The sequence below is a fragment of the Phyllosticta capitalensis genome (assembly GCF_038381095.1).
Source record: "Phyllosticta capitalensis strain CBS 128856 chromosome Unknown BKA78scaffold_7, whole genome shotgun sequence".
NCBI lineage: Eukaryota > Fungi > Ascomycota > Dothideomycetes > Botryosphaeriales > Phyllostictaceae > Phyllosticta > Phyllosticta capitalensis.
This window is the reverse complement of record NW_027117445.1, coordinates 1,605,565-1,624,494: the sequence shown is the minus strand read 5'-3', so window position 1 is coordinate 1,624,494 and position 18,930 is coordinate 1,605,565. Positions and strand designations below refer to the sequence as shown.

General features: G+C 55.8%; 8 protein-coding genes across 8 annotated transcripts; 4 read left to right on the top strand and 4 right to left on the bottom strand.

Moving 5' to 3' along the window:
* Positions 1-140: 140 nt before the first annotated feature.
* Positions 141-2,207, top strand: BKA78DRAFT_297306 (putative serine palmitoyltransferase 2; the record flags this gene model as incomplete). The annotated part of the gene is made up of 1 exon (XM_066886749.1): positions 141-2,207. The coding sequence occupies one exon, from the start codon at positions 141-143 to the stop codon at positions 2,205-2,207; it is 2,067 nt and encodes a 688-aa protein (XP_066742840.1).
* Positions 2,208-2,891: 684 nt separating this feature from the next.
* BKA78DRAFT_168690 (uncharacterized protein) lies at positions 2,892-3,823 on the bottom strand. The gene has a single exon (XM_066883203.1). It carries the CDS (start codon positions 3,731-3,733, stop codon positions 3,137-3,139), a length of 597 nt encoding a protein of 198 aa, XP_066742839.1. The 5' UTR covers positions 3,734-3,823; the 3' UTR covers positions 2,892-3,136.
* Positions 3,824-3,913: 90 nt separating this feature from the next.
* BKA78DRAFT_297305 (uncharacterized protein) lies at positions 3,914-6,268 on the top strand (the record flags this gene model as incomplete). The annotated part of the gene is made up of 1 exon (XM_066886748.1): positions 3,914-6,268. The coding sequence occupies one exon, from the start codon at positions 3,914-3,916 to the stop codon at positions 6,266-6,268; it is 2,355 nt and encodes a 784-aa protein (XP_066742838.1).
* Positions 6,269-7,081: 813 nt separating this feature from the next.
* BKA78DRAFT_168619 (triosephosphate isomerase) lies at positions 7,082-8,396 on the top strand. The gene is made up of 4 exons (XM_066883202.1): positions 7,082-7,277; positions 7,379-7,449; positions 7,546-7,754; positions 7,859-8,396. The coding sequence occupies exons 1-4, from the start codon at positions 7,240-7,242 to the stop codon at positions 8,282-8,284; spliced, it is 744 nt and encodes a 247-aa protein (XP_066742837.1). The 5' UTR covers positions 7,082-7,239; the 3' UTR covers positions 8,285-8,396.
* Positions 8,350-9,046, bottom strand: BKA78DRAFT_319262 (mitochondrial 54S ribosomal protein mL43). Its single transcript, XM_066888843.1, has 2 exons — positions 8,961-9,046; positions 8,350-8,903 (listed from the first exon to the last, which is right to left on the bottom strand). The coding sequence occupies exons 1-2, from the start codon at positions 8,997-8,999 to the stop codon at positions 8,526-8,528; spliced, it is 417 nt and encodes a 138-aa protein (XP_066742836.1). The 5' UTR covers positions 9,000-9,046; the 3' UTR covers positions 8,350-8,525.
* Positions 9,047-9,347: 301 nt separating this feature from the next.
* Positions 9,348-10,285, top strand: BKA78DRAFT_233109 (U1 small nuclear ribonucleoprotein of 70kDa MW N terminal-domain-containing protein; the record flags this gene model as incomplete). Its single annotated transcript, XM_066883815.1, has 4 exons — positions 9,348-9,603; positions 9,655-9,782; positions 9,828-9,930; positions 10,026-10,285. Coding segments are annotated over 4 exons (747 nt in total), but the record flags the coding sequence as incomplete, so codon positions are not given.
* Positions 10,286-12,047: 1,762 nt separating this feature from the next.
* Positions 12,048-13,054, bottom strand: BKA78DRAFT_168592 (uncharacterized protein). The gene has a single exon (XM_066883201.1). The coding sequence runs from the start codon at positions 12,973-12,975 to the stop codon at positions 12,448-12,450; it is 528 nt and encodes a 175-aa protein (XP_066742834.1). The 5' UTR covers positions 12,976-13,054; the 3' UTR covers positions 12,048-12,447.
* Positions 13,055-14,408: 1,354 nt separating this feature from the next.
* BKA78DRAFT_229430 (uncharacterized protein) lies at positions 14,409-18,502 on the bottom strand (the record flags this gene model as incomplete). The annotated part of the gene is made up of 2 exons (XM_066883749.1): positions 14,409-15,047; positions 15,101-18,502. Coding segments are annotated over 2 exons (4,041 nt in total), but the record flags the coding sequence as incomplete, so codon positions are not given.
* Between the last annotated feature and the right edge of the window lie 428 nt (positions 18,503-18,930).

Genomic DNA, 18,930 nt, shown 5'->3' with positions numbered 1-18,930 from the left:
AGGGGCATAGGCGCCACCGCTGCAAATTTCACGCGCCTTGATCAACTCGGCCGGGCTCTTCTGCATCTTCGACCCCAAGAGCCAGCACCCGGAGCTTCCATCCGCTCTCCTCCCTCTGGCCCCTACTATAATCATTTGCAATGCCTACCCGCTCCATGAACCTCTTCTCCAACAATTCCTCCATCTCCTCGCTAGACGAAAAGGCTTCCGCCCGATCGTCGAACAAGAACAACAGATTTAGCGCCTTCTTCTCGTCGCCAAAGCCAAAGAACCCCGACGCCGCTGCGCTCCAGGCCGCGCTTGCAGCCCAGCAGCAGGCGATTCTCAAGTCTCCATCGCCGCAGCACATCAATTCCTCGACCTTGTCGCTACCGACCATTTGCTTGTCCACAGCGACCGGCGAGAAGCACGACGGCACAAAAATGGAGGACTCAGCCACGACCACGATGACTACCACCGCGACCATGACGACGACGCTGTTCCAGCCGCCCTCGCCAGAAGAGGCCCGTCGCATTGCCAAGGCGCATGCCGAGTTTGCGCCTCTCTCGTCCAAGGACCACCTGTACTCGAGCAAATTTCTAGAGGATCATTTCCCGGACCCGATAGAGGACGAGCCGCCGTATTACTTCCTTCTCACGACGTACATCAGCTACCTGATTCTGATCATCTTCGGTCACGTTCGCGATTTCTTTGGAAAGAGATTCAAGCAAGACAACTACAAGCATTTGCGCGCTCAGGATGGCTACGCGCCCTTGAACAGCGATTTCGACAACTTTTACGTCAGACGTCTAAAGATGCGCATCAACGATTGCTTTGCGAGGCCGACCACTGGTGTTCCGGGACGATACATTAATCTTCTCGATCGCACGTCGGACGACCACAACAATACCTTTAAGCTTACTGGCACGACAACCGAGACCCTGAACCTGAGTTCGTACAATTACCTTGGCTTCGCTCAATCGGAGGGCCCGTGCGCCGACGCTGTGGAGGAGGGCATCAAGAAGTACGGAGTGAGTCTGTGCAGCCCACGCGCCGATGTCGGTACCAACAACTTGCACGTCGAGGTCGAGGATCAGATTGCCAAGTTCGTGGGCAAGCCTTCTGCCATGGTGTTCTCCATGGGCTTCGTGACAAACGCTACTACATTTCCGGCGTTGGTTGGCAAGGGATGTCTGCTTATCTCTGATGAACTGAACCATTCCTCGATCCGTTTTGGTTCTAGACTGTCTGGAGCCATGATTGTCATGTTCAAGCACAACAACATGAAGGATCTCGAGCGTGTCTTGAGGGAGGCCATTTCCAACGGACAACCCCGGACACACCGTCCTTGGAAGAAGATTCTCGTTGCTGTCGAGGGACTGTACTCCATGGAAGGCACCATTTGCAACTTGCCATCGATGATCCAGCTCAAGAGAAAGTACAAGTTCCACCTGTTCGTTGACGAGGCCCACTCTATCGGTGCCCTGGGACCCAATGGCCGCGGAGTGTGCGATTACTTTGGCGTCGATCCTGCCGAAGTCGATGTTCTCATGGGCACATTGACCAAGTCTTTCGGAGCCAACGGAGGCTACATCGCCGCAGACAAGCACATCATCGACAAGCTGCGCGTTTCCAATGCTTGCAACATCTACGGTGAAGCACCGTCGCCACCCGTCATCATTCAGATCCAAAGCGCTTTGAAGCTGATGACTGGCGAGCTCATGCCGGGTCAAGGTGAAGAACGTCTTCAAAGGCTAGCGTTCAACTCTCGCTACCTCCGTCTCGGTCTCAAGCGCCTCGGTTTCATTGTCTACGGTCACGATGATTCGCCTATTGTTCCAGTCATGCTCTACAATCCTGCCAAGATGCCTGCGTTTTCGCATGAGATGTTGAGGCGCAAGATTTCCGTCGTCGTTGTCGGTTACCCAGCTACTCCGCTCGTGTCTTCTCGGGCTCGCTTCTGTCTCTCTGCCGCTCACAACAAGGACGACCTGGATCGCATGCTCGCAGCATGTGACCAGGTAGGCGACATTTTGCAACTCAAGTTTTCCAGCGGCATCGCGGGCGGTGCTGCTCCTATACCTGAAGGCATGATCAATGAAGAAGAGTACCAGAGGCAAAAGGAGATGGAGAGGACCGGCAAGATGCCTCCGGCGAACCCGCCTAGGTGGCCCTTGGAGGAGGTAATCAAGCGAGGTGCTCAGGACACCAAGATGCCTTTGAGATGAGCGCACTTCACTGGGCAGGCTTGCTTTCCCATAATTCTGCGCGCCTCTAGCATGGCAACTTTCGGCTTAGGTCCAGCTTGGGGCACTGGTCGACTCGCCTTCCTTGGTTTGGTCGTGCATCATCCGCCCCGCTCACAGATTCATAGACAGCGCGCTGCTTCATGTTCCCGGCGTACGTTCTGTTCTCTCTGTTCTGTAATGATAGCTTTGCGCTTCCCCTCCCCGTCTCCCATTGGCGAATCAGTTCTGGGATGCCTCATAGGCCGCTTTCCATTCTTCAATGTTCATCTTCCTTTTTCCATCGTCATGAGATACCTGAAGAGCCGCATGGAATGCATTCGTCAGGACTACTACCACTACAAAGTAATTGTAGCATCACAATTTTTAATCCTAAGCTCCTTGCTCGATTTTCATCTCATTGTTGGTGTGCACGGAATTAATGATGGGTTGAATTGAGCCTGGGTAGGAGCACTGTTGGTAGGATTGCTTGGTTTTGGAGCTAGACCCCTTGATTTCTGTGGTGGACGGAGCAAGACAGCGAATGTTGAGTCTCATCGATATCTACCTACCGAACAACTTTTGAGAACACGTGCGCCTGTATTTCTTTAAGCCTATTCGGACTTCAACTCCGCTTCCTCTTCGTAGCCTATCCAACGTCGACGACCACCACGGCAGACTCGCGCCGCGCCGGTCAGCCGCCACTTGCGCTCTCCTGCCAATCGCCATCAGCCGCTGTCGCCTGCGATGAACTCGATAGGTTTGGATAAGTAGATTGCGCCGTTGCGTGCAACAGCAGCAGGCTGAACCCGCCCCAATCATTTCTCCTTTCGTCGGATGAGAGGCAACGGGCTGACATGCATCCATTATATGCGGCTCTGCGGCGCAAACCAAGCTGCCTGGCATTGGCCGATGTTCACCTCGACCTTCGCCTAACTATTTTCTGCGTTTCCAGCCTGATGACGAGGGAAGTGATTTGCGCACCTATGAGAAACAAGCACCTCCAGTGGACGTAGGACGATTGGTCTACTAGACATGGCTGGACGGACGATCAGCCAGCCCTGCGCTGTATTTCGCACTTGCAACCGATTGGATACGCGATGAAGCGCCGCCATGACAGACGGCGACGTGGATGTTTTGCGCGGACATGGAAAGTCAATTGCCCTCGCCATTGCCGTCTGCTGACCCCTTGTCTTTCTCCTCTTCTTGAGATAGGGCGTGCACTCATCGAGCTCACCGGTCACACATCCACGGCATGCGAAGTGCTGGACGTGGACCATCGCAGGGCGAGATACGCATTTCCAAGTTATCTTTCCTTGGATATGTGGGAAATTGGGAAAGAGTAGCCTTGTTTGAGGTCCGGGCGTAACAGCGCGCATCTCTGCGGTCATTTGCGTGGTTGAAGGGTTGTGCCCACAAAGTGAGTTGACAGCTGCAGCGGCCCTGGGGAAGGGCAATCGTGTCTTAAATACACAGCCTTTCTCTCCGGTTGCGTTGATGTGCTCATGCCCAAGGCACATTTTCTGCATTCTCAAACTCTATTTCCTCTGGCGAATGTATCACACTGCATAACAGTCCACTCAACTTGAAGCTCTTGAGCATTTCGCCTACTCGGTTCAGCCACAATCACACACCACCGCCCAGTCAACTCTCAGAAGGAATCACACACGTCCCTCCGCCCTTCTAGGAGAGCAGCTCCTTTACTCAGCATGGTCCCAATCAATCACGGCCAATCCAGCTCGATGGGGAGCCATCGCCCCTATGCGAACATGCGCCTCCCTCTGGACGAGCCACAGCATTTCAAAAATAGCTTCCACGGCTGGTACTTTCGGCGAATCAGTGAGCCTGGCGAAACCGCAACCTGGGCACGCTACCACAAGGTCCCCATGGCATACACATCGGATGAACTCGGCCGCATGGTTCGCCAATCTCTTTCTTCTACCAGCAAAGCCAAAAGACCAGCCAGGACGGCGTCAGAGCAGTATCACCTCCTCGGCGACTACAAGAAAGACATGGTCGACAAGCTCATCGAAGAGATGAGGAGGCAGGAGAGAAATCCAAGTGCTGTTTGGGTGCTAGGTTGTGTGTCGCAGGATGTGAGGCCCGTGGTTAAGAGGAGCTATAGGGGCGGCTTGGTGAGGACGGAGGATGCGAGACAGGTTGATGTTATTCTGAAGAGAGAACCAGACGTGGATGCTGGTTCGAGAACAATGCGGATGGATGGAATGATCGACACCGCTGTGCATATCGAAGAGTCAGTCTGCGAAAGGAGTCCGGTCGACATCGACATCCACGTTGGCAGAGATGCTTCTCCCAGACAAGCTCTCCCCCCGCCTCTACCCCTCGAAAGTCCCGTCGCGGCACCAAAGGGGATCTTGAAGTCTTCGAAACCAATGGCTCCTCCTGTACTTCCACCTCCTTACCCTGTTGACGTGGATGAGTTGTCGCCACTACCTCTGCCCGCCATACATGCTCCTCCTCCCGTTCCACCGATTCCGGCTGATGGATATCCACCGCCGCCCCCAACTCCACCTGGTGCTAGGCACACAGTCTCGAGGAACAGGCCCCCAAGCCCCCCTTATCCGACGTCACCGCCTCCTCCTCCTCTTCCGTCTCCTCCGCCTCCTGTGGCATCTGTCGCCAGTATTCAAACAGAAGACAGGATCGAGGAAACACTGCTCGACTGTGTCGACAGTGATTCCTCAGAATCTGACGACAGATTGCCTCCTCCTCCACCGCCCATGCCGCAGCCCAAATCGACCGAGCAAAGCCGTTCTTCACGGCGGTCTGCCGCGCAAGAAGTCGTCACCTCAAGGCCATCAAAGACGGCAAGAAAAGCAACGCGGGAACGACCCTCCACACCAAATCACGAAAGCTCCAAAAGCCAACACATCATCAACATCACTATCCCATCAAATGCCCCCGACACCAAGCCGCGCCAAAATCGGGCTCCTCCTCCATCCCGCGATCGTCGCCGTGGTCGTAGCCGCAGCCGCAGCCGCAGCCGCCGCAACGAATTTCCTACCATCCACACGACCAAGAGGAGCTCTTCTCGCTCTCGTTCGCGCGGCAGCAGCCGCCGCTCCTCGTCGACCATCAGCACACGCGTCCGCACCATCTTCTCCTCAAGCAGCGCCGATGACGACGGCTACGACTCGCCTCCCACATCCGCCTCGCTGTCGCCGCGACACGGCCAGATGTGGTTGGCGTCGAGGCGCGAGGAGCCTCGGAATGAGTACCAGCGTGCTCCCCTGAATCTGGAGAGGCGGCATCACCATCGCGAGACGAGGAGTCAGGCTCATGCCGCGTCCGAGTCGATGTATGTAAATGTGCCGGCTTCGAGCTATGCCGGCTCGAGTGGACGAGAGGACAGACGGAGGCAGCGAAGCAGGAGCAGGAGCCGCGATCGCGTCGTCTACTACTCCGCACCCGCGCCTCCGTGGCATCCACCGAGCCAACGACGCCAGCGCTCGCCATCGCCATCCCGGCCACCGTCTTCGTGTTACCATCTTCGTCGAACTTATGAAGACGCACCTGGTCCCGAGGTGTTTTATGGCGCCAGTCATGGCGCTGGCCATAGAGACAGCCGGCGAGACTACCCCCCACCTCCACCTCTTCCTCTCCCCTTGCCCGCAGTCCACGCTCACCAGCGTCCAACTCCGCCGCACGTACTTCTTCCCCCGATACCCGCCGCTCCACGACACGGCCCTCCGCGCCTGCAAGCTCCGCCCGTGAGCTACGAGGAATGGGTCTGGCAGGTGCCGTCGTCGCCGCCTGGGCAAGCGAGGAGGAACGACGTGCCGCGGGAGAGACTGAGCAGGCGGTCTAGGAGCAGGAGTAGAGGTAGGAGTGGTAGGAGCAGGAGTAGGAGTAGGAGTAGGGTGACGTATGTGCGACATAGGCAGCGTGAGGAGAGGGAGAGGGAGAGACCGAGGGGGCAGAGGGGTGGTGGTGGAGGATGGGTGGTGCTCGATGCTGATCAGGGGGCTGCTTGGCCGTGGGGAGGGGTGGAGGGGTGGATGTGCTGGGGCAGGGGGAGAGGGAGGGTCGTTGGCGGTAGTTGAAGGGGAGCAGTGTTGAGGGACTCCTAGGAAATCTCCATGTTGGGAAGAGTGCGCATTGAGAGTACAGTATACAAGTCCTCTACGCACAGGGCCAACTCCCCGTGTAGAGTCCAAGGGAGCATTCGAATGCCTCGACTTCAAGATCCGTGGATAGTCGTAGTAGTTGCGTGTTCCACAGCTTTTGCTACCAAGCCTTTTTGCGTGTTCTCTTCGGCTGTTGTACTGTGTTCCTGAGGGAAGTCGCCTTATATTCAACCTACAGATGCTTGGTTACACCTCTTCCTAGTTTCAATAATGAGAAGGCCTTCACTGGATTGACTTTCCATGTCCAGTACGCAGTTTCACAGTGCGCACAGGACCCGGATAAAAGAACTCGCGCCGCGCAGTCTTTCCACGCCGCGCAGTCAATCTCCCGTTTGCTTCGGAGACGGCATCTACAACGGTAGTCCATCACCATATATCGTTTGAGCTCGCATGACGATACCGGCCACGGTTGCACGAGTCCACTAAGCTCGTGCCAGCTCAGCTGCTGGCGCTTGGCTGTACCAGCGGGCGTCGCGGCTGCAGAGGACGCCGGATGTGGGATGGAGCCGGGGAAAGAGGGACCAGGAGTGCCAGCGGCGGACTTCGTCGCGAAACTACAACAAACATTGACCACCAGCAGCATGAGAAGTGCAGAAGGGGTGCAGCGATCAGGAATGAGTTGTCTGGCTAGACGCGGCGGCCGCAGCAAGCTCCGCGACTCGGCCGTGCCCCTCAGGTCCAGCGCTGCCCCGCCTATGACGCCTGAAAAGAGCTTCCTGTGCCCGGCCGATCTCACATCATAGCAGCACCGTGTCCGAAACTTCTTCGTCCTCTTAAGACCTCACTTGTGCCTCGTCCGACGTCCGTCACTCTACTTTTCATCTCTCAAACCACTCTAGATACCCCAATTCGTCCCTCCCACAAAAAACCCCACCTCAACCGCCAAAATGCCTCGCCAATTCTTTGTCGGTGGAAACTTTAAGATGTACGTCGAATCCTTTTGCTCTGCTTGATTGTCTGTCTGGACGAGATCGAGGCAATTGGGCCAGCTTCATCCCAAGTCATTAGCTGACCTACGGCACGCAGGAACGGTACTATCAAGTCCGTCACCGACATTGTCACCAACCTCAACAACGCCAAGCTGGACCCCAACGTCGGTGAGTTTAGTCCAACGACGGCTGCGGACCCCTCACCGCATTCCCGACACTGTACGACAATGAATTGGCGGATTAAGAGCTGACTGGGATGAAAAGAGGTCGTGGTTGCCCCCTCTGCCCTCTACCTGCTGCTCGTCCGCGAGCACCTCCGCAAGGAGATTGAGGTTGCGGCCCAGAACGTCTACGACAAGCCCAACGGTGCTTTCACCGGTGAGATCTCGGTTGAGCAGCTCAAGAGCTCTGGCATCAACTGGACGCTGCTGGGCCACTCGGAGCGTCGGGTCATTCTCCAGGAGGACGACAAGGTGCGTGACGATCATTTCCCCGCCCCAGACAAGCTCGGATCAGATGGGATTGTCTACCAGGGACGACGGGAGGTTTTGGATGCTTTGCTAACCCATTGACACAGTTCGTCGCCAGCAAGACCAAGGCTGCTCTCGACGGTGGTGTGAGCGTCATCCTCTGCTGCGGCGAGAGCCTCGAGCAGCGCGAGGCCGGCAAGACGATCGAGGTCGTCAACAACCAGCTCAAGGCCGTCGCCGCCGAGGTCAAGGACTGGTCCAAGATTGTCATTGCCTACGAGCCCATCTGGGCCATTGGCACCGGCAAGGTCGCCACGACCGAGCAGGCCCAGGAGGTCCACGCCGCCATCCGCGAGTGGCTCAAGAAGGACATCTCGCCCGAGGTTGCCGAGAGCACCAGGATCATCTACGGCGGCTCCGTCAGCGAGAAGAACTGCAAGGAGCTTGCCAAGCAGCCCGACGTTGACGGCTTCCTTGTTGGTGGCGCCAGCTTGAAGCCTGCGTTCGTCGACATTATCAACTCGAACCAGTAGATGGCGAGTTTGCATCTGTAGTCACGAGATATGTGTAGAGAAATGGCTTTGATGGCATCTCAAATACCAATACATTTCCTTGCTGCCTTTTTTTCAATGTCTTCTAGAGTGTCTTGCGGACCATTGTAGACCATTGAACCAATGTCCTGTTTTGACTTTCAACCCGTGATATTCGCGAACCCTTAGACGCCGTCCATCCCAATGTACAATGCCCAGCTCCTCCGCTGCGCCTCCTTGCCGCTTAGATTTGATATCTTGCTCCGTGGAACGGACTCCAAATGCCTCTGACGTTCTCGTTCATACTCCTGACGGGCTTGTTGGTCTGCCTCTTGTTGATGGTGCCGTTCGAGTCGCGCAGCAGCTCTGCCTTTTTCAGGATCTGGCCGGGCTCCAGCTTCTTGACGCAAATGGCCCTCGTCTGCTTGTTGACGTAGTGGCCTTTGATGACCGGGTGCTTGTTCGGCCGCGGCGACACGGTGATTTCAATGTGCGGGTTGGCTTTGGCAAAGTCGGGGAGCTTGTGCTTGAGGAAGGCAACCATGCCCTTGGATGAGCCGGCCCAGTCGCAGTAGTGGAAGTCGAGCCGCTTGCATTGCTTGATGAAGGCGCCGACGCCGTTCTGTGCGCACGTTAGTCCGGGTGAGTTCGTGACGGCGGTGACATTTCAATCACGTACCTGGCTCTTGGCCACGGCTTTGAGCGCACCGAGAGGCATTTTGAGACGTGGTGTATGGCGCGAGCTGTTCAATGATGTTATACAAGGTGTTGCATGTCGAAATGTCCTCCGAGTTTCTGCCGGCTCTCACCGCCTCACCGCCGTGACCTTTGATTACGTGATGGCTCACTCGCGAGCAGCCGAGCTCTTGCTTGGATTCCTTCGCCGAAACGCGCAGGGCAGCTTCAGCGCACAACATCAACACCATTCCAACCACCTCCACCCTCGTCCCTCGCCGGCGTTCAGATCGTGGACGGACATTGCCCGCGGACGCTCTCGCTGGCCGTACCCGACTACGACAGTCGCCTTTTATTCCACTCGCAGCGCACCGTTACTGCTTGACCAGCCATGACGGACAAGCTGCCCCCCAACTTGCTCGCGCTCTTCCAGCCGCGCCCTCCGCTTCGCTACCTGCCGCCGTCGGATCACGCGCCCGAGCATCGCAAGACGGCGCACGTTGATGGCGTCGGTCAGTACCTGCAGGCGCTCAAGGAATACGACGACAACTACGTTCCGACTGAGAGCTGGCTTCAGCGCAAGGACCGCATCAAACAGGAAAAGAAGGAAAAGGTGGCCAAGACTTTGACTGATGGCGTTGCCAATTGTGCGTCTCTGTTCCTGTCTGAATGATGGATGCGTGCTAATATTGCTCCAGTCAAACCTGCGGACGATCCAAATGTCAAGGGTGACCCGTTCAGGACGCTGTTTGTGGCGCGCCTTTCGTACGACGTAGAGTCCAAGGACCTTGAGAGGGAATTTGGCCGCTTCGGTCCCATTGAGAGGGTATGTGCGATGGACGCGTCCGACGACTGTTCTGACACAACCTAGATTCGCCTCGTCCAAGACACGACCGCCCCAGAGGACGCGCCCAAGAAGAAGAAGGCTCGTGGATACGCCTTCATTGTGTATGAGCGTGAGAAGGACATGAAGGGTAAAGCTTCCTCAATCATCTCCCCGTCCCTGCCCAGTATCTCAAGGTAAAGGTCTTTCGTATCACTAACCCAGTTGCTTTACGAAACTTTACAGCCGCCTACAAGGAAACCGACGGTATTCGCATCAAGGACCGCAAGGTATTGGTAGACGTTGAACGTGGCCGCACCGTTCACGGCTGGCGCCCGCGCCGTCTTGGAGGAGGTCTCGGAGGACGTGGATACACCAAGGCCGTTCCCGCAAGGCCTTCTGGTCCAGGCTTCGGCCCGCCAGCTGGACCCGGCGGATTCAGAGGCGGCTTCGGCGGTGGCATGCGTGGAGGTCGTGGCGGCGGCTACCGTGGTGGATTCGACCGAGGCGGATTCCGCGGTGGATACGGCGGCCGTTCTGGCGGCGGTGGATACCAGTCCAACGGCTGGGGAGGTGGTGCTCCTGAAGGCGCACCTGCCGGACCTCGTGGCGGAAGATCGGGTGGGTATGGCTCGGGTGGGTATGGAGGCCGCGACGGAGGATACGGCAGCCGGAACGACGACAGAGATCGCGGCGCCAGTGGCAGCAATCGGGAGCCTGTTGGCTCGAGACGCGACTACGGCGGCGGCAGCTACCGTGACCGCGACCGCGATGGTGGGTATGGCAGGGACAGAGACGACTATCCTCGCAAGCGCGGCTATGAAGGCGACAGCTACAGCGACTCGAGGAGGCAACGCCGCTTCTAGCCCATGCATGCGCGCAAACTCAAGCCCAAGCACCCAACACAAGAAACCTTATACCTAAATGAAAGGGGGTTGTCGATCAAGAAGGGCTCCCCCGTCGTCTTCGCCTGCGGCCACGGCCTCTTTCTGTCCGGCACGGGTTTGTTGCTAAAGGTTACCTTTTTCCTCCGTCCTTTTCAAAATTCTGTCATAAGCCCCCTTTCCATCAGCAAGGGTAAGCTACCTATCAACAAAGTTCATCAGCGAGGCCTGCCGCTACATCTCCGCCTCTTTTTTCGACGAGATGGTAAAATCCATGCGGCCGGGGCCTACCATGCGGACGGACGAATCTCTTCTGAGCCTGGTAAGCGTTCAGGAAAGTATGCGCTCCTATCTGTTTCAAAAACACCACCGCTGCCGTCAGTCGCAACGAACATGGCGGATCTTGGCATGCTGGCTTGCTGCCTACCTGAATGCCCAGAAAATTACTTGCAGATGGGCGAATCGTCCATCGATCAAGAACATTACCTTTTCAGGAACGCAAAACAAAAGGATGCAAAGTCCCCCGCCTCTGCTGGATACATCCTAGCCAAGGACAATGCTGAGCTGCCGAGAGGGTGTCTTTAAGTAGCTGACGAGGTACTGATACTGACCTGGGATGCCCGCTCGTCCCTGGATTTCGGTCTTTTCTCCTTTCCTCCTTTCTCTTTGCTCCTTTCGTCTGTCACACTAGCATCTTGTATGTCTTTACCCTGTCTTGTCTACCTTTTGCATCCACGCATTGTCATAGGCTTCCTAGTTCGGATGGCTGGCTTTGGTTGTAGCTCTTGCTCTGGCTGTTGTCGAACTGCCAGCGTCGAGGCGGCAGCGGTGGCGACGCCTACATTGTCTTCGTGCTTGCTCTTAGTCCGCACACCGGGAACTGAGTGCGGATGAAGAGACGAATGAGGTATAAACTAACACACGGATTCTGCCGACTGTCCCTACTCTGCGGCATTGGCCAAGTCACGGTACGGTAGGTAGATTTGCTTTCGAGCGCTGCGCTAATGAGACGAAACAAATGCTGTTCAGTGCATGCGGCAGGGGAAAATGGTAATGATAATGGAGAGATATCAGGGGGTGGGCTTTGGAGGCTCCCTTGCATCGTGAGTTGAGCGTGTCGGATGGTGGTGTAGTCGAGCATTTTGGAAGCAGAGGTAGGCGCACGGGGGTGGTTACATGTGTAGATGGCTTTTGCGGAGAGTCGGTTGTTCTTATTTATTGTAGCTATGATAGCCTTGCATCGCCCATTTTCGTGATGTTTATGCGTGAGCTGTGCTTTTACTGTGAGCTGGATACAGCACCTAATCTGTATTATCCATATCTGGCTCCTCTTCCCCCCCCCCCCCTCTCCAATTGCGACCACTGGCCAGGAGCACATCTCAGTCCCCCATCCCATCGCCCTCACCACCCCGTAACCCTTCCTCCTTTTCGCTCTGCCTTCTCACATCCCCCTCTAGGTATGTGTTCCTTAGCAACGCACATGTACATTAGCACTCCCATTCAACGGAGCCGAGAGTACCACCGAAACAAGGCCGCTTAGGTTGAGGGACTTCGCCCATCTCCCCCCTGACGTCACGTTGCTGGGCTCCAGTTGGTTAGGTACACACACTACTGCGACTCAGTCTACGCGAGGTCCTCCGATATCGACGATAGATAGCTCTCACGTGCTGCATGTGCGTGTGTGACACTGTGTCGTGTCCGTACCGTAGTACCGTAGCTTCCTTCCTCTCCCTCACACTCATCTATCCCTCCCTCACACTCATCTATCCCTCCCTCACACTCATCTACCGTGCCATCTTTCTCTCTCGTCTGTCCCCATCACCTCTCTCCTCATCTTCGCCATCTTTGCCAGTGCCGTGTCGACCTGTCCGCCACCACCATCCCGATCGACTCCCTACCCATCCGCTCCGCTCCGCTGCATCGCCGTCGAGGCAAGCACGCTCGATGCATGCCATGGCAGCGATGGATCGACGAGCCATCCCATCCGGCACCATTTCAATTGGCTCTTCGGGTCTGCGAGGTGGGCGGCCGTGAGGCACGCGGGCTCTACAAAGCGCGATGGGATGAGTGACGGACGGACGGACGGACGGACGGATTCGACGGATGGATGGGTCGTTGCATGCTTGGTACAACACCATGCGTCGTGCGAGCAGGACGAGATGAGATGGTGAGGAATCGAGAAAGGATGGGTGTGTACGCACACCAAGGAAGAGACAGAAGCGTCGGTACGGACGTGTGGGAGTTTGCTTGTTTGAATGATGCCACCACGGAGATAGATGGCAAGGCAAAACAACAAAGCAAATGTAAGCCATCCACCCACACACCCCCTTGCTCCTTCCTTCCCTCCCGTTATCTTTCCCTCACCACCTGAATTTTTTTTTTTTTTTTTTTCATTTTCACATATGCCCCTACAACAACCAGCAACCAGCAACCAGCAAGGCAAGCAAGCAGCCAAGCAGTCGTCGTAATGACGAAACCTCATTTGTCACTACCCGGTGACTCCACATGAGCCAAAACTTTTTTACCATCCACAGAATCTGAACGAACGAACTGCGTCTTGCTTTTTAGCTGTTGCTTCCCGTCCTTTTCCCATGTTTTTCCTGCATCTTTGACGCAAAATTGGAAGTGGGTTTGCTAACGACGGCAGTGCTTGCAGAAAATTAGCTCATCTCGAGTCGATCGATGAAGGCCTGGAAAGTAGGTAGGTACGTGGTAGTTCAGCATCTTCGCCATGCGCGTCAGGATATTATTCGGCGACAGGTGTCGACCGCAAGAGCATCTGGTACTCAAAGTAAAGTATGCCATGGTAGACCATTAGGAAAGGGCGTACCTAGATACGTAGAGATACCGATATATACAAGACTTTTTTCGACTAGAAAGTACTGTATCGGATATCGCGCGATAATTGTCTTCCGCCTTCTCCTGGATGCCCCTCGCTGCAACTGGTGATCTTCGTTTGCTTCACGCTCTCAAAGGCAGGCCACCGCTCAACCCGACCCAAACCAATCCCATGCTTGACAAACTGACCAAAAGACCGACTGCCCCCGACGACGACGACTGAATGAAGATGCCAGACTAAATACCTCCAGAGACACGGAAAGATGAAAAGGCGGTAGGATATGCTGTAAAACGACAAAAAATCCAACCGACCCAAGCGAACTCAAATCTGCCCAAACCATCGCCAACCAGCAAGGAAAAAGTACTTTTTTCTGTTGTCTCTGCGGTCTCTCGTTTTCGTCTCCAGAAAGATCTCAAAAACTCCGATCGACAAGTCTCATCGCAGCGTATCATTCCGCTTGATGCTGCCAAAGCGGCGACTCAGCATGTCCTGAATGTCCAAACTGACGCGGGGCCGGGGTATGCGAACGCCCACCTCGCCGGCACTGGCGCCGCTGGCGGCGCTCGTGACGCCCTCGACTCTTTCCACGTCGACATCACCATCCACCACCTCGCGGGTAATGGTAGTGCTGGTTGCAGTATCTGCCGTTGCGCCGTCCTTGCTTTCAGCGCTGGCAACCGTGTTCTTGGTGTCGACGCTCTTGGTGCGGTCGTCGTTGTCATCCCCGTTCAGCGTGTTTGGCCGGTTGCGGAGCATCTCCTGCATCTCGACTTCGCGCTTCGCCTGCTCGACGGCGGAGAGCTCGCGGCGGTGTTGCAGGAGGCCGGTGCCCTCGGCCGCCGCACGGCGCGAAGCAGTGGTACCTGCGAACGAGGGTCTCGCCTTGGCCGCATCGTCCGAGCCATCGCGGTCCCACCCCTGGTGCAGCTCGAGGGCAGCAGCTTTCTCGAAGCGCTGGCGGACGAGCGGGTCCTTCTCGAGTTCCTGGAAGGTGTCGACGTCGGTGGTCCAAAAGGTGGCGCGGAGCGTGGCAACGCCGATTTCGAAGATGATGACGGTCGTGACGATCATGATGAGGCAGAGCCACCACAGCGCGTTGCGGCCGAAGCGGTCGTTGTCGAAGAAGGAGCCGCGCACGTCGTAGATGCCGTTGTTGCTGTACGTGGCTGACAGGATGATATTCCACAGGAACCAGCCGCCGACGGAGAGGATGAAGCTGAAGGCGGCTGTGACGGTTTTGGTGTGCATCTCCAAGCCTTGGAGTTTGAAGCTGATGAGGATGACGGCTGCGGTGAACGTGAGGTCGCCCATGGCGAAGAGCGACTGGTCTTCAGTGAAAAGAGCTTGGCCGTAAAGTCCAAGCATGCAGAAGTAGAGCACCATGGCTTCCGAGGACGCCATGAACATCCAGCCCAGGTAGACTTTGAAGTTAAAGCCACCATTCCGTTGGCCTTTGGTGTAGAGCTCTGGCACGGCAAGGAGGGTACTGGGCATGAGGTCTTGTTCGAAGATGCCGAGGATGATGACGGGTAGGGAGGTGAAGAGCTGACCGCAGTGTCAGCTTGAAAGATCCAAAGTGTGGGAGAAGACATGCTTACCGTATTGAACATACTCAAACTCCAGCTCTCGTACAGACTTGTCCCCGTATATCCGACCCACCGTTGGTACAATGCCTGCGTGAGATAGAACAAAAACTCCTTCCAAAAAGTGGACACGGTGTATTTGCAGACCCGATTGTAGTTCCAGCGGCCGTGAACCAAAAGCAGCTTGGTCAAGAACCGGAACTGCGCCATCGAGTAGTCGCTGACTCTGGCCGCTTGCAGTCCCTCCTTGCCAGTGATTCCAATACCGACATGGGCTTCTTGAATCATGGCAATGTCGTTGGCACCGTCTCCAATGGCAAGAGTGACGGACTTGACGCGTTTGCGAACCATGTTGACAAGGCCGGCCTTTTGACTGGGCGATGCGCGGCAACAAATCACAGAGTCAACCATGACGACGAGATCGAAGAACAACGCGTGCAGTCCCTCATCGCTCTCGATCATAGCAAGAGTCTGCCCATCAACGACGACAACAGAGTGTGCAACACGACCCTCGCTGATGTCAACAACGGCTGTGGCTATGCTCTGCTCGACATTCTCAGCCTCATAGTCGAGAATGGTAATGGCAGAGTAGTCTTTGATGAGCCTGCAAGAGTGGCCGATGTTGATGGCCGTCTCTCGCTTGTCGCCCGTCAGCATCCACATTTTAATGTTAGCACGGCGGAGCTTGTCGATGGCTTGCGGCACGCCCTTTTGCAGCTTGTCTTCGATGGCGGTAGCGCCAGCCAACTCGAGGTCTTGCTCAATCATCTCACCGGCGCGCTCAATCAGGTTCTGGCGATCCACCAGACTGGTTGTGGCATCGAGGTAAATCTTCTTCCAGCCTTGGTATTCGCTGTCGTCCAAGAAACGGTAGCCGTAGAGCAACGTTCGCAGACCTTCGGTGGCAAAGTCGTTGATGTGCTGGAAGCAGCGCTCAATGACGGCAGACTCGTCCACGACGAGCGATTCTTCGACGAGGTCTTCCTCTTCCTCCAGTTGCACTGAGCTGCGTGGTTCAGAGGCCGCCATGGACGGCCGACCAAATTGCGCTGAGGGCCGGGGAGAGTAGTAGATGCTGCTCTCTTCGGCCGAGCTGACCTCAATGTCTCTCTCACGCTCATCGAGCCAGCCACTCAGCTCATCCCGCACTGGCTGTAACCTTGTGCTCTGCATGCTCGGACGACCAAGTCCGCCGATGCTGGCACGACCAACCGAGAAACTGGGTCTGCTCGTGCTTCTTCTCTCCAGCTGCTCACTTTTGCGGGCGATGGCGGCCTGGGCCTCCATGCTCTTGCGTTTGTTTGCACGACGCTCAATCTCAATGACCTTTTGGTTGGCGAGACTGGCCATCTTGAGACGCTGCATGACGATGGAATCGGCCCCTTTGCAAAGGATGCAAACACGACTGTCGGGAAAGCGGACAATGATGGACATCCGCTTGCGCTTGGAAGAGAATTCGATGACGTCGAGGACCTCGTAGACTTCCTCGACAGGCTCTCTGTCGCCATTCGGAGTGCTTTTGAGAGTGATGGTGCCAACATCGCGATCAATGACCATGTATCCAAGCTCTTGTGCGGCTCTGACTAGCGCAAGCTCGTCAGGTGACGATGCTTGAAAGTCAAGGGACCCATCCTCTTGCGTCTCCGGCAAGCAAGTGTGGCAAAGAGCCAAAGACAACAGAAACATGCGCGCCTTCTTCGCGAACACTGTGTACGGCTTCTTCTGGATGTAGCGGATCATGTCGCTGGTCACAAGCTCAGTCTGGGGCTTGTAAGGCCGCGCACTGGAACTCCAACCAGCGTCACCACTGGGACGAGGTGCCAAATCGACAGCAGTATCACCTTCGAGATCCCCAGGGGCCTCGGAGTTGCGCCTGCTAAGGGCCTGGCGGACCGAAGCCAAGCTCTTTCGAGCTGGCTTCTTGCCCTTGCTCTTCCTGCGGGTCCGGCGACTTTTGATGGCGAGTTCTTCCTCAATGTCTTTGTTGTGTAGCCACGCCGTTCCCGCGACGCTCATCTTGCGGAATTTCATCGTGTTGTCGGTGAGCGTTCCGGTCTTGTCCGAAAAGATGTAGCTGACTTGGCCGAGTTCTTCATTGATGGTCGAGGTCCGAGGTTCAAACGGCGTGTTGCTTTCCTTGTGATACATGTCGATATCGTTCAGCAGCCACATTTGGAAGGCCTTGACAATTTCCAAACTGACGTAGAGGGACAAGGGAATCATGGTGTTGAACATGATGATAAAGGAGGCGAGAATGGGAAAGAAGGCAACGCCTGCGTTTGTCAAGTACCATGCCTTGTCTTCTGTGTTGTCAGCCCAGATTTGGTACGCCACGGTGTTGAAGATGGCCAGGGCAATGACGAAAATGACAATGATGATGACAATTTTGTTGACGAGAGCCTGGAGTGCCGGCGCCTTGATACGCGGGTTCTTGTTCGCGTTCATCCGAATCTTGCAGTCTTCGCCTGTGTAAATCACCATGCCGATTGCCTCCTCGGTGTTTCGGAGAATGCTTCCTCGGTAGATGATTTCGGTGTTGGTCAACGGCGCAGTTTCTCCTCCGTATGTGACGCGCCCCTCGAAGTTGTACAAGTCCAAGTTCGGATCCTCGACTACAAAGTGAGCTTTGCAAGCAGCAACGTCCTCGTCGCTGTGGCACGCTTTGGCGATTGACGGCGTCGTTTGCTTGCTCTTCAAGTTTGTCTCGCCGTCCAAGGCCATGGTCTCGACGTAAGCAATGCCGTTGGGTCCTGTGGAATGCAAAAGGACGAGGTCAGAGGGTGCCGCATCATTGCGCTTGAGCTTCACGACGTTGCCGACTTTGAGATCCTTCCACTTTGTCGTCGCCCAGTGGATGGGACCGAGTGCGCGTGAGGTAGACTCCTCCTTGACCTCCTCTTCACCATCTTGGGCTGGTCCAGTAGGCTGGTAAGCATGCAACACGAGTGCGTCGCGATTATTTTCAGCCTTGTCGAGCCGATATCTTCTCAAATCATCATATCCTTCTTTCGCAATTGAAATACTAACAAAGAAAAGGAGCGGAACAATCGTGGTATATGTTCCAGTAGTACTGAGACCGGGTATCATTTGTAGAATAGAAACGCAAAGAAAGTAAAAGTTGGCGAGTTTGGAGAATTGCGCAAAGAGCTGACGCGGCAAAAAGTTCCATGCATTGTATCGACTTGAGCGGATAGTATTTGGAACGTACGGCTTTCCAGTGCGCTCATCTGTAAGTGACTTTTTGCGGCTCGCGTCGAGGTCGATGTGTCTGCCGTCCTTGCTTGGCGGAATCTCCTGAATTCGAAGTACAATCTTCCGTGCTCTTTCCAATTGTTCCTCGATGCGCTTGACGATGGTGCGCCTTGTCCCTCTTGCTGCAATCCATGATTCGTAATGCGGAAGCGCAGAGATGCCTCGCAGCGAACCCGGCTTCTCAAACTTTTTAGTCACCAAGGATTCACTCTGCGAAGAGGACTCGGCCACTGGCTCAACGAATACACTCGCGCTATCGCGAGACTTTCTCTTGAAATCAGTTGCCTCTGGCGACTGGATGCGACTGGAAGATTCTGCAGCTTCCTGGAGTTCAATGACTGCGGGGGCTGGGGATTCCTCAGATGGCGCATGCGAGTTTTCGACGTTGCGTCGAAACAGCGAACTGCGCAGCGAGTAGCCTCGAGACCGTGATCCAGGCGAAGTGGGCGACAGCGTTGATCGAGCAGTTGTGAGTGAGCTTACTGACGGTGAGGTCACAGCATCAGGGCTGGAGCCTGGGGGCGAAGATGCGCGGTTGGCAGCGCTCGTATCCACAGCTAAATTCGGGGTCCCTCCTCGCGCATGGGTAGGCG

Bases quoted from the DNA above. Each gene is read 5' to 3' on its own strand.
- BKA78DRAFT_168592 (XM_066883201.1), bottom strand. From the start codon at position 12,975: ATGGCTTACATTTGCTTTGTTGTTTTGCCTTGCCATCTATCTCCGTGG.
- BKA78DRAFT_168690 (XM_066883203.1), bottom strand. From the start codon at position 3,733: ATGCAGAAAATGTGCCTTGGGCATGAGCACATCAACGCAACCGGAGAG.
- BKA78DRAFT_168619 (XM_066883202.1), top strand. From the start codon at position 7,240: ATGCCTCGCCAATTCTTTGTCGGTGGAAACTTTAAGAT. The intron at 7,278-7,378 runs GTACGTCGAATC...TACGGCACGCAG, and splicing joins GTCGGTGGAAACTTTAAGAT to GAACGGTACTATCAAGTCCG. The intron at 7,755-7,858 runs GTGCGTGACGAT...CCATTGACACAG, and splicing joins TTCTCCAGGAGGACGACAAG to TTCGTCGCCAGCAAGACCAA.
- BKA78DRAFT_319262 (XM_066888843.1), bottom strand. From the start codon at position 8,999: ATGCCTCTCGGTGCGCTCAAAGCCGTGGCCAAGAGCCAG. The intron at 8,904-8,960 runs GTACGTGATTGA...ACGTGCGCACAG, and splicing joins AAGCCGTGGCCAAGAGCCAG to AACGGCGTCGGCGCCTTCAT.